The sequence below is a fragment of the Leptosomus discolor genome, chromosome 9, assembly GCF_034619465.1.
Source record: "Leptosomus discolor isolate bLepDis1 chromosome 9, bLepDis1.hap2, whole genome shotgun sequence".
Taxonomy (NCBI): Eukaryota; Metazoa; Chordata; class Aves; order Leptosomiformes; family Leptosomidae; genus Leptosomus; species Leptosomus discolor.
This window is the reverse complement of record NC_141399.1, coordinates 35,307,438-35,321,131: the sequence shown is the minus strand read 5'-3', so window position 1 is coordinate 35,321,131 and position 13,694 is coordinate 35,307,438. Positions and strand designations below refer to the sequence as shown.

Sequence of the window (13,694 nt, the reverse complement as noted above, 5' to 3'; positions counted from 1 at the left end):
GTATTTAACATAGTCAACTGGTCAATTACTAATTAATCCACAATAACTATCCTATTAAACTACTCTTATCAATGTAGTGCCACTGTTAGGGAAATCTCAATTAACAGATATCGTAGGTAAATACTGAAAAGATTTATTTAAAAGCAGTATCTGTAGGAGAAGCAGAGTGTGTCTTTTTAATAAACTGTTAAATTGGCGTAAGTGTTGCATGTTAAACTTCTAAAACCAGAGATAAATGCTTACTGGAAACACACTGGAATATTAATATCATTAGGTAACCTAATAATATTTATTTTATCTATAATAATATATTATATATTATTAAATTATATTAATAATATATAATGTATAATACATAAGTTTATAATAATATATAATACTCAACCTATCAATGTGGGAAGCAGCCTTAAAAGTAGACTTAAACCTCTCAGCTCTAAAGAGATAGCTGCAAAAAGTACAATATTAATATTGAGTAGTGGCTGAGGACTGCAGAGGATAATAATTTTAAAGGGAATGCTTGCAAGGGTTTATATACTTTACTTTAGTAATCCACATTACCTTTATAATGTAGACTTCTGGTAAAGCAAGATTAATAGATACCTGCAATATTTTTCTGAATTGGCTAAAAAAATTAACTTTATATTAAGTATTTTTTTAATTTTTGAAGTAAATTTGGTTAATTTGACTTAAAAGATCTGAGAATCTATTTTAAGATCTGAATGTACTTCGACTACTGAAATAGTTGCACAAAACCTAAGCTAAAAATATTTGTTGCCATAGTTTTAGAAGAAATGAAACCACTATACTGATGCAAACTCAGGAGTAAAGACCAGTACAGTTTATCTGTAAAGATTGGCAAGGGCAAAGAGAATATTTGCATAATTTTAGATTACTCAGTGTTTCAATTCAGTGACTAAATTATTCCTCTCCTCCTTGAGCCCACATTTGGCTTGGAGGCTGGAAGTTAATTCAGCTTGACCAATGAGTTAGAGACACATCCTTTAAGATTTTAAAAATGCTGTACTTCATCTTCTACGTGTTATTTTTATTCACCACCTGGAACAAGAAAATAAGCTTCCAGTCAGTGCCTCAGCTTTGAAAAATGTTCTTTACCTTGCATAGCATAAAATAAAAATAGCTATTCTGGTATAACTTCATAAACAAAGAAGATATTAACCTATTGAGACTAAATTACTTGTCTCCTGTGTTATTTGTGTAAGTAAATGCACAGGAATAAGCTGCAACAAAACTAGATTAAAGTAACTTAGAGAGATCAGAATAATCAGAAGTAAAAAATGCTTAAAAAAAGAAAACTTAAGGTCCATGCTCCTCTGTAGTCATGTTCCATACACTCTTTGGTTGTGAGATCAATAGTCATTAATTTGTGCCCCAGAGGGAAATTCAGCTCTTTGTGGTGGTTTGGTTTGTTGTTTTTGGTTTTGGTTTTTGGTTTTGGTTTTGTTTTTTTTTTTTAACCTGTGTTGTGAACATAGCTAGCTGGTTTCTCCTGCCTGTGAGTTGCCTCCTCATTTTTCCTTTGCAGAATTAACACTTCGCATATCCATCACCTATTTGCAGCTCAACTTTGACCTGAGGAAGTGTTTGGGCAGAATTCACTGCCTGACATGGTTGTTCTTGCCTCACAGAAATTTGCTGTAAAGTTGCATTAAAGCTTGTCCTTTCCCATGTATGGCCGATTGGATTGCTGTCCAAACCCTGCTGAAATAAAAGTAAACTAATCTAAAATATCGTATTTTCTTCTTAGAATGAAGAAATACATGGCATGTATATGCCATGACACACCACTAGTGCCAACTCGCCACAGAATCCTACTTAAAATAATGAAAACTGGTGGAAGGGACTTTGCGGCAAAAGCTACATTCCTGATGACTGTGTGAAGTATCAGGTTGTAACTGTTTGGAATGGATGTGTTTTTTCCATTCCCTGAATATAAAAAAAAAAAAACCAAACAAACCCAAAAACAAAACAACAAAAAAACCCCCCCCCACACAAAAAAACAAAACCAAAAAAAAAAAACCCGAACAGGCTTTGATATGCCAAAACTGTATAGAGAAAAAGACCATAATGTAACAGTAGGTGAAATCTTCATTTGAGGAGGTAGAGAACTAGAGTCTGGTCCTTGCTCCCCCATGTGTTACTTTATTTTAGATAAATTTTTATGGAAAAATTAATTTGGGAAAATTATGAATCAGCTATCCCAAGAAAATTTGCCATGATTCAGCACTAAGTTCTACATCTTTTCTCAAATGGGTAGTAATTGTAAATATGGAAGGTTCTGCGTTAAAGCTGGAGATTCGCTTGGAGCCTGTGCCACTGATTTCCTCAGTTTTCACTCAACTGGTTTCCTTTCTTGCCAGAGACACTACTAGTTTACTAATCTGTCCTAATACCATCCAGAAATATTTTTCACTGTGAATAAGCTGTGTATTTCAGATGATCTTAAAGCACTAATATGTTGCTTTCATTCAACAGCCAGAACTGGAAAGTGATTATAGGTCTCAGAACAATATTCCAGTATTCTTCAGTGATGCTGCTTTTGAACTTGCATCTTTTGAGGTTGCATTAATTATCTGCCATTTGAAGAAGAGTGCATGGGCTCCCTCTTTTCATTGCTTAGGTTATTGTGCTTCAAATAAGCATAATATTTTTGTGGGGTTTATGAACTGGCCACAAATTTCTCAGCCTTAAGTAACTAAGAGCAATGGTAGCTGTGTTATCAGAGCATTCAGTTTATATTCTGGCAGAGGTCTTAAAAAATTGCTTATTTGGAAGAAATACCATGTAGGGGATGATTCTACAAAGTTGTGTACACGAAGGAGTCTGGCTTAAATTTTACCATCTGGGCTAGCGCTAGTTGCCATCCCAACTAATGGTCTATTCCCAATAATTTTGCTAAGAACCACCTAACCTTTGCAAACAATCCCTCTGATTTTAAATGGATTGCAGAGGGATTGCTGCAAAACCGGGGGATCACAATGCCTGTGAGGAAGGCAGAATTGTATCATTGGCCGAGTACTTCATCTACGCTTGCAACTTATGCTGACATTCATGAATACAAATTTTTTTCCCTTCTTATAGCCGGTGCGAACCATAATGGAGAACAGTTTATTATTCACAGTATTTCTGCTGTTCATTTGCAAGCAAAGTTTCTATGGTGTAGCTTCTATCTTGAGTAAAAGGGGAGCTTACAGCTGTTGTTTGTAGTTTGGTGAGTAATAATGTTAAACTATTATTTGCTCAGTTTCAGTTCAGTGAAAACTTCTGAGGAAAGATTGGAGTAACTTTTCTCCCCTCTAACACTGCAGCTTCTAGGCTTTAAGTAAGGGGTCTGCGCAGTATGATCCTTGAGAGCCCATAGTGTTGGTTAGGCTGGTCCAGCTGAAGTGAACAATGGCCAGCAGTCTCCACTCTCCAACAGCAGTGCTGATCTTGACAGTATATTGAGGTTTCATCTGAAATACTGTAGCACGATGAATTTATAGAAGTCAGTATTCATTTAAAAATCCTTGAAATACACCATTTTTTAAATTATGATTTGAGACAGCTGGGATGTAGCTGAGTTGTGCCATCTAATAAAAAAAAAAAAAAATTTGTATATGGCATTTTCCAGTCACAAGTAGGAAGTAGCTTGAAATCACTCACAAAGACATCCATATTCTCAGAAGACCTTTCAGTCCAATTAATGTGCCAACTCTAGATAAGCTTTCAGACTTTTTGGTACTTAACGGACCTCCAAAATCTTCAGCAATTTTCCTATCATTGCTGCTTATGGACAAATGCTCTAAACCCACAGAAATTGATTTAATAGGAAAGAAATAAATGTGGAGAAGAAAATAACAGCAGCTAAATCTAGTTTCAGATGGCAGCCCATGCACCATGACAGACTTTTATGATTATAGAGGAGTTACAGAATGTCCATGGTGAATGGTGGTTTAAATGTATTTATAACATAACTTTAGGTTCCCATGAACACAAATGTGTTCTAAAATGGATAACCAAGTCCTGCAATCAGAAGCAAATGCAGTGAGCTCTGAAGCCCAAGAGAAGGTGGCCATTAAGCCCTGTTAGTGCATCCAGGGGCCTGACTGGGTGAGCTTTCCAGGCTGTAGGGCACTCCAGGTTGTTTTGGATTTGACTCGGGTAAATCTGAGATTGCCTGCTGGGGCTGTGTCGCAAGGTGACGGTGTGTTTGTCCTGATACTGAAAAAATTGCAGCAGTTACGGAAACGTTCCTGCTCTGCAGGTTGTGAGGCCTGTATCAAAGGACTGTCCCTTTTGGGGTTGATGATAACCACCATTCTATTCTTTCCTGTGGTTTCTGAATATTTAGCACTTTGGAGCTAACATTTTTTTTCCTTTAAATGGAATTTATTTTATATGTTGCTCTCAGGGAGGTAATTTTATGTATTTCTGGTTTAGGTTTTAATTTTTCAAGTCCGTATCTCAAAGAATTGTAATCTTCAGTCTATGACAGCATTATGAAAGTGTAAGTGGATAGTTTGAGAATTTGGATAATTATGAACATAAGTTTAACTTGTCTAATCCTTAGTGAAATCTGAGTCCTTATGCGTGGATTTGTCACACTTTTGATGTACAAAAACCTTGTTTAAGTATACCACATAACGTAAGAGTTTTTATGTTGAAAATTTTCAGTGATGTAACTCGAATTGCATCAGATGTGCACCAAAGTACATACAAATTTTCTGTATAAAGTGATTGTGATCTCTTCAACAATAATTCAATGTCTGATGTCTCTGTCATGTGTATGCTTCCATATCTTCTGAAACCTCTAGATTAAAAGTGGGCTGGTCAGTCAATCAAATATACAGAAGAAGGTAAAGGTCACAGTAGTGCAGCATACTAAAAGTATTACGCATTACAGTCTTGACAAATCATTCTTATGGCACAGATTGTAAAAGAGAGCAGAAAATGTCACAAAATTAATCAATTCTCATGAGACACTCTGTAAGAATGAAAGAAAAAAAAAGTAATGTAACCTCTCAGTGCTCTTTGTAGTTTCATTTTTCTGGTTCCCTCCAGTAAGGACAGCTGCAATTTGGTTTGACATAAGATATATGCTACCTTTTTGGATGTGAAGTCATCTTTAAAATACATAGCTTGATATTGCTGTGTATCAGCTTGAACATGAGTGCTCTTGTTAACGTAGGTTTAAACGTAAATTTAGTATTAAAATTTCTAGATACTGGGAACTGAACCACTTGGGTTTAGACAGGAAACCTGACAGGCCTTTGGTCATCACATCTTCATGTGGATCAAGGATATGAAATGTCTCAGGTACAGAGACTTGATGGAACATGTTCATGTTAAAAAGTTTCTAGTCTTTCAGTGGATATCAGAGGAGGGTAAGATTAGGCTAAACAAAATACAGATGTTTTAACTGGGGTGAGAAGTCTAAATAGTAGAGGCAGACATGGGATGAGAGCAAACTCTCCACATATTTTCAAGTGAACACCCAGATCTGTAAGTATCGAGGCTTTTGCTACTGTCAAAATATGTGTGAAATTAGAGAATGACCACCTGTTACTTCTCTGAATTATTCCATGGAGTGGCAGGGATGTGTTGATGTGTAAAGGTTTATGCTCATGTGAACTTTTGCATGAAATTGTATTTTAGAATTAAAATAAAATGAGCAAGCACACCGTGTTAAGCAAAAATTACTAGGATTGCAAAATCAAGGCGTCAAAAATTCAGAAACATTTGTGCAACCCTAATTCCAGTCCCTTGAGCATTTGGCAAATTCTTTAAGTTACATTATCACATGCTTTCCCCCGAGCTTAACTGCCTGGATGATGGTAGAGAATTGGTTAACCTGTGGGAGAAGCAAGGTTGTATGATTAAGAGACCTATCTGTAGGTCTGTCCCTATCTATCTGCTGCAGAAGAGGAAGTGATGTAGGGAATATTCAGGGACTGTGCAAAGGCAAAAATAAGGTCTCTCAAGTAAAGACTGTGTGACAATTCATTGCAGAAGTGAGCCGACTGGAGCTTCTCTGTAGAAGACTAATTTCTCCCATTTCCTGACAAATATGCATAGTATTTGTTCAGGGTTGTTGTTTTTTTTTCCCCTCAATAAGCTTCTTTTGCTACAGTATAATTTTCTTGACGTTTTAAATTGATGGTATTTAAAAATTTCAGGCTACTCAAAAATTTTAACTATTGTCTGAAATGTTTTGCCAAGGATGTTCTTCAGTAGTCTCTGAACTTTCACTAACTGAACGTGTTTAAAGAGTTAGTCTTTAGTTTCTCTTTCACTTTGAACATGTAGCAGGATAAATACTGTATAAATACTTTCAAATTTTCTACTCTAAAAATCAATATTTGCTGTTCTTGGGGTGCTTTCCTGTTGCAAAATGGGAGAGAAGAACATATTTCTAAAACATGATTATAATATCAGACCAACTGGCTGCAGGTGTCAGAACAGATGAAAGAAACTCAACTGTTGTAATACATTTCTTGGCTGTTGACTACATTTCAGCTTGGCAACGTCAAATGGATGTAGTGTGGATTTCAGTCTGGGCTCTGAAGTGTCCTCCCAGGGCCTGAGCCTAACTTAGCACATGATAAAGCTTAGCACTACGGCGCTTACACTGAAATCCCATCCTCTGCCTGCAGTGGCCAATTACTCACTAAGTTCTTTCCTTACGGTCTCTCAGATGCTTCATGTTGATGGATTATTATGACCTGTCCGAAATGGTAGCCAGGATATCTTTGAACAGCCATTGAAAACAGAACATGCACTAGAACTAAAACTTTTCTACAGTTTCCAGTTGAGTCAGTTTCCAGAAATGGAAGAAAATCTGCAATAATGAAACTTAGGTGATTAGACCTGTCTCCAAACTGCTATAACACTTTGGTCATTTTAATGTTCGTGAATAAGGATTTGGTTTCACTGTCCTTTGTGTTAATAGCTGGGTTTTATCCACCTATTTATCACTAAACAAGGATGATTAATTTCAGCTACAGAGACGTCTCCATTTGCTAATGTGAATGTTTAAATTAATTAGTGAATTCTTGCAGGCATTCTGAAAACATAAAGTACATTGTATGTATTTATTTTTATTAATTACCTTATTGAAGAAAATGGGAAAGAGAGCATATCCTTTTCAGTCTTCCAAGGCCTAATTTATTGGATGTTTCAGAATTGTTTTCACTGTTTGCAATATGGTATCTCATATTAACATTTCATACTACCAGATGTTTCATTATTCCTTTTTTAGCACATCATACTTGACCCATAGCAGCTTTGAATGCAAATAACAAACACGCTGATGCACAATGCTTGACTGTTAGACTGAAATAATATGGCAAGGCTAAACTGGTTTTCATTTTTCCTTTGGAATATTATTAATTGCAGTGTGTTGACTGTTAATTTAATTAAATGTTTTGTTTTAATATAAGACCATTCTTCAGTTCACTGACTCACCATTTCATTTAATTAATTGCAAACCTCAAGATTTGATTACTCATAGTTCTCCCTTAGTTAATTTACTTGTTCACAGTTTTGACAGAAAAGCTTTCAAACTAATATGAAGGAGGGGCACAGTCTAACTAATTAGGGAACTGAAGAAAATAGCTGTAGCTAGACTACAGGATTAGCAGATCACAGTCACCTTAAAATGCTCAGAGTCTTTGTATTCACCATCAAAATCCAATTTTCAGTGACTGGACATTAGTTAAACGTGGAGGCTTTACTTGCACACAGGGCACTGTGTACCTCAGTGTGTGAATGTAATTGAGTTTTGGTTTCTTATGTCCCCAAGAAGATATTTGCTAAGGAGTAAATAGTGATGTTTGCTCCAGGCAAGAGACACTGTCCCCTTGTTGCCTGATGCTCAGGGAAGTGGGTGGGTTCAGCACTGCCCTGTAGCAGGAGACTGTCCTGGAGGGGGATGTGCTACAAATGACATGGGAGTTATGATCTTTGGGCCATGCAGTAAAAAGCTTTTTTTGTTGAAATAATTCCTGAGACTTCACAGAGGAATAATCTTCATTAGTCTTTTTGTCTGCATAGGGGATATTTGAGTAAACAATTAATGACTAACTTTAATACGATGCAGACAAGGGTCTTCACACCCTCTCAAGTACTACAGGTCCCTTGGCTTTGGGAGCAGAGGACCTCTTCAGTGGGTCCAGACCTCACAGAAGTAACCGAGCCTCACAGTGCATTCAGGTCTGTTCCATCTGCAGCACCTCAGAAGCAGCAAGTCTTCCCCAGAGCAAAACTGCATGCCATGTTGAGTAAGCTGAGTGTGGTCCTAATTTAGATCAAAAACTTTAATTGGAAAACTGTTGGGTGCTTAGGTGTATTTTAACTGTGGCTCAGAATACAATTGCGGAATTTTACTTTAGTGCAGCCTGAGCATGAAGTGTGCTGGTTTGTGTGTCCTTGAAGGGTTATTTCAGGGCTAAATCTGTTTGTTGTACAGCAGAGTTACGCAGATTTGTCAAAGGGAGAGTACACAGTGTCCTGACAAAACTGAAATTACGGACTGAAGATTACTGATGGCATATAGTTGTTTTGCCATATGCACGATGCAGGTGTACCTGAGCGCACACCCTCACAATCTGTTATGCAGTTGTAATCAAGGTTCACATACAGAGAGCTGACCCAGGACACGGCTCAGAGATTTCTGCATTAGCACTGCTGTGTCTCTTAAAGATCCCTAGTGGCTCTTCAGGGAGCTGCTGTCTTTCAGCCAAGGCAACCGGTGGCTTGTGGGTCACTGTTAGCAGGGCTAGCTCCACCAGCCACATGGTTGCTAGCAGTTTTGAAAACAAATCATTGCAACTGTGATGAGACTCATGCTTTTTTGTTGTTGTTAGTATTGTAAAGGTTGTATGTGTTTAATAAGAAGTGGTATATAGTGTATTTCCTGGGTGTTTAGTGATTGATCACAGCTGGCAGAAGATAACTGAAGGAAGGGAAATTTAAATTGTAAATGGAGAGAAAAAAATGGAAGCTTTGAAGTATGTATCCCAGCATGTCGGTTTTCCTAGTGATCCCCCTCTTTTAAGGTGAAACTAGAGGCATAGATTTATATGTTACAGCAGTTTTCAAGTACATTTTTCAAAGTGAGGTACTCTAAGTGAGATTCTGCTGCTGATAATGATTCATCCAAGAGGCTGGAAATGATTCTTCAGTTCTTTGTAGATCTTTAGATAAGTCAGTTGAAGAATAGCCCTCTTTGCCACAGCTAACTGGAGCTGAGTCAATTATAGAAAGGAGTTTTTATTAATAGTTAAATTAAATAGTAGCTTCAGTAATGTTAGATGCAGCAGTAGGCTTAATTGAAGATTATGCCAATGGGTGATTTGCTGTACGTTTTCTTTCATCATTTCAATCAGTAGCACACCCTTACTGCTGAAACCATTTGCTTTAACTTACATTTTATTAGCTTTCAGAAATGCTGAAAAATTAGTACACTGTTTTTAAAGTGCCTCATACAGTCAGATTCTGGGGCTTTTACTGCTATCACAATTCAAGTAAGAAATTACATCAACTGGGGAATATGTGAATGAAAGTATAAAGACTTTGGTGATACTGAGCTTAGATATAATATTGGCTATATCTGCTTCAAGTTTATGCTGGACTGCTCAGGATCTTCAGGCTGAAGTGCTTTCTGCATTAGGACTATACTTTACTCTTTAAACTTTTAATGCTGAAGTAGAGTGCCTTTGGTGTGGCAGATGGCACGGCATAGATTTCTGATACATCACTGTTTTTTGGCTGTTGTCCTTATGGCAGCTGTGTCTGGTTAGGGAGCTCAAAAATGCCTGACAATAATTACCTTTAATTTCTGCAGGCAGCACCGTGGTGATTTTGGGACTGTGTTTATTCTTTTCTGTTTGTTCCTCGGTACCTGTTCTGCCTTCCTTATGCTTCTGATACAACTGTTCAGTAGAAGCTGGTTTGTTTTGGTTGATTTTTTTTTTTTTTTTTTTAATACAGTGCATTGGATAATTTTTTGTCTTATCTTTTCACTAAACATTTTACTAAAGGTCTTAATTCACTTTCCATTTTGTTTATCTCCTTTTGAATAGTTTTTTTTTACTTTTATATATTTACACTAAGTAAAGTTTTATGACTTGAAGTATCAAGAAATGACCCAGATGAAAATATCTACTGGGATATTGCTTCATCTATATGTATTTGGGTACATAAAAATGATAAAATGTTGCAATAAAAAACTCCCTGTTCAGACTCAATATTTTTTGTAACCTTTAAAATAAATGTGAATTCTTTGGAAATGGATTAGAATTATAAAGCGAAAAGAGTAGGCTGTGAGTGGGTACAGGTTCTGAAAAAGCTTTAGTGATGGCTGTACTTCAAAACTTGGAATTGGTTGAGGTAAGAAGGAAAAGTGCAGATGTGTAGGTAGCCAGGCAAGATCACACAGGTGCCTGGAAATCTTGAAATCAGTAAATTTCTCAGATGACTTGTGCTGATGTTTGCTTGTTTTTTGAACGTCCTGAAAATAATGCGAAATTCACTCAAAGAGCAATCCCGCTTCCTTTCCCTAGGAAAAAAAAGTGGAAAAGTTTATAGACTATTTAATCTTTTCCAGAAAGTGTGTGAACAGTTTTATCATTTAAGAAGTATTCTTTGGATTAAGTATGAGTGATGTCAGCCAGAGAATTTGTAAAAACAGGAGTTTAAACATCAGGACTTTACAACTGCTTGATAAAAAACCTGTAGCATTTGAAAAGAACTTTAACAGGTGTTAGGAAAAAAAAAAAATTTAAACAAAACCTGAGTACTGTTACAGTATAGTGATCTTCTGTATGAAGTGAGGGCTTCATTAAATGACCTAAAAGACAAGATTATTGATGATGTTTTCTGCACTTATTTTAATCTGTTTATAGTTAGTGTATATTAATAATGAAATCAATAATACTTTTTCATGTATCAATGACTAATTCTAAAACAAGTTCCTAATTAATGTAGGTAATGTTCGTTAAATCTGGCATCAGTGCTTTGGGAATATAGGAGTGTGTAACTGCAGTTTGGTTTTGTGGATGTTGAGAGGCTCCTAGGCAAAGATGGGTGGAGGAGGACAGACGGCCTGGAGAGAAGAGGGCTTGTGCAACTCCCATCTTGTAACCTGTCATCTTCAATTTACTGATGTTAATCAGGAATATCTTTGCTGAAGTTAAGCAAATTGCTGTATCCATATGTGATAATACATGTCCTGCTGCATACAGTTGGAGTCTATGGATTGCTTGCTTACTTAAGTCATATTAAAATAATGAGAACTTTTGTGAAGCCTGTTATAGGAGCAGCAAATCTAATCTGAATCTCAAATTCATAGCAGCTTTTAAAGGAAAGTATTTTAATTTGTGGATGTGTGGCAGTGTAGGATGTGAAAATTATTAGTTCCCTTTAATCACTCTCCAGTCTCTCAGTAAGCAGTACTTTCCAGAAAGAGCAGTTTATTTAATACTGGTTTGATGTAGGATATCTTTGTGGGTCAATACCACCAACAAACGTCATGGCTTTTTTGGTAAATGCAATCCAGTGATTTTGTGGAACTGTTGCACAGTAAATTACAAGATAGCTGATCTGAAGCATTTAGCTTGCTTTCTAGCAAATGACAAAAGCGAGTTGTACTATACTGGGAGGAAGACAGTAAACCCATTTAGTCCATAACTGAACGAATAAACATTTATACCAGTAGAGATCTTTTTGGTTACAGGGCCTTATCCCCTGTATTTTCCTGCAAGACAGATGAAGTTCAGATAAGGTCTTTTCAGTCACATCTTGCCCAGAGTAAAAGTAATTTGATACTCTCTGGGAGAGAATTTGATCTCTTACTGACCAAGTCAAAATGGTAAAACTTAAAAAGTTTACTCTTATGAAATAAAGATACTGAGAATCTAAACACTAATTAAAAAAATATGTTAATGATAGTAACCTGTAGCCTGACGCTACTCTACTTCTCACTTACTGTTGGAAATTAGTTGGGTTTTAGTCAGTTGGAAAATCTTCTACCACTAACCCCCCTTAATTCTGTAAATTTGTGCTAGTCTTAATGGGCTCTTGAAGGTGGGATGGAGATTGTGATTACACATATTGTACTTTTCTAACATTTCCAATGTAATTTTTTTTTTTAAGTAGCAGTAATGTTAATCCAAACCAACAGACTGCAGAAAAAGACAAAATAATATTTGGATATATAATATAATAGTACAGCACTGATTGTTCCATGTTAATTGGCTTTGAACTGTTGAAATTAAGGAAAACTGTATCTTTACTAGTGCACTTGGAAATTTTGTAGCAGCTAAATAAGTCAACGAGAAAGTGATCAAAGTGACAAAATGATCAAAGTGACAGGAAATTATATTTTTAAATATAATCAAAAGGGATACCAGTAAATAAATATTTCTTTATTCTGTACATGTACAAAATCAATACAACCACAGAAACATGAAAGAATTAAAAAAAAAAAAAAATCTTTAGAACAGTGTACTGAAATAACTTGACTTTAAAATGAAGATAGTGTTCAGAATAACATTACATAACTGGACAAACAGTGTATATTGAATTTGTGACTTATTCTCATTAAAAGGAATTGTTTTGTTCTTCATATTTTTTCAGTGCTGTATTGTGTGGTATGATATTGCATTTTATTTATTTGTATTTTTCCAGGTCTGACAGCAGCTGCCATGGCAGAGGCTATGAAGTTACAGAAAATGAAACTTATGGCAATGAATAGCCTTCATGGAAGTGGAAGTCAAAATGGAACAGAGTCAGAAAATGAAGAGCTCAACTCTAATGCAGGTAAGTAATGCTGTGCATGTGAGCTGTAGGGGAGCTCTTAACGCCAGGTTTTGTGCATAGGAAGCAAAATCAAAAACTGTTTCAAATTCTTGTGCTTTTTTATTTTGTAAGCTTTGCTCTTCCAGTGTCAAATCAAAATTACTGCATCCATTCCTCCAGTATTCCTCCAGTTTTCCTCATAAGAGCCATCTTCATGAATTTTTTGAAAGATATTGGTGAAGGATTGTTTTTATTATGTTAACATACAGACATTTTAAACTGTTTCCTAAATATATTTGTAATAACAAAAGACTTCTCTATTGGCAATAATACAGTGAATCTAGAGTTTTCCTGTAAATGATGGAAAGTTTCCAAAACATCAGGTTGTTGGAATTCATTATGAGTTACACAGTTCACTGGAGAAAGGTAAAGTAGGGAATGCTAAATCACCAACTTCCTGGCTTTTCTGCGTTTTGTTCTTTCCTTGAAAGGATATTTGCAAACCACAGCTGTGAAGGAGAGTCATGATAAATGTTTGTTATGGCCTACCTGGCTGGAATAACCTTGAGTAGAAGGCACTGACACTGAACACATGTTCAGTCTATACTACTCTAAGCAGTAGTATGAACTTGGACTAAGCTCCCCGAGTCCAAGCTCCACAAGAATAGGGTTCAAATTTTAAGCCAGAAATGGATCCTTTGAAAAGAGGGTATCTTCTATGTTTGTCCTAGAATCATAGAAGGTATTGGATTGGAAGGGACCTCTAAAGGTCACCTAGTCAAACCCCCCTACAATAAGCAGGGACATCTCTAACTAGATCAGGTTGCTCAGAGCCCGATTAAGCCTGACCTTGAATGTCTTCAGGGATGGGGCTTCCACTACTTTTCTGGGCAAAC

General features: G+C 36.3%; 1 protein-coding gene across 2 annotated transcripts in view; it reads left to right on the top strand.

Moving 5' to 3' along the window:
- Positions 1–13,694, top strand: part of DACH2 (dachshund family transcription factor 2) — a 306,381-nt gene that overhangs the window by 194,677 nt on the left and 98,010 nt on the right. For both annotated transcript variants that reach the window (XM_086470121.1, XM_086470122.1), the window contains one exon: positions 12,688–12,819. In XM_086470121.1, the coding sequence (XP_086326247.1) occupies positions 12,688–12,819 (132 nt within the window). The remainder of the gene's footprint in view (positions 1–12,687; positions 12,820–13,694) is intronic.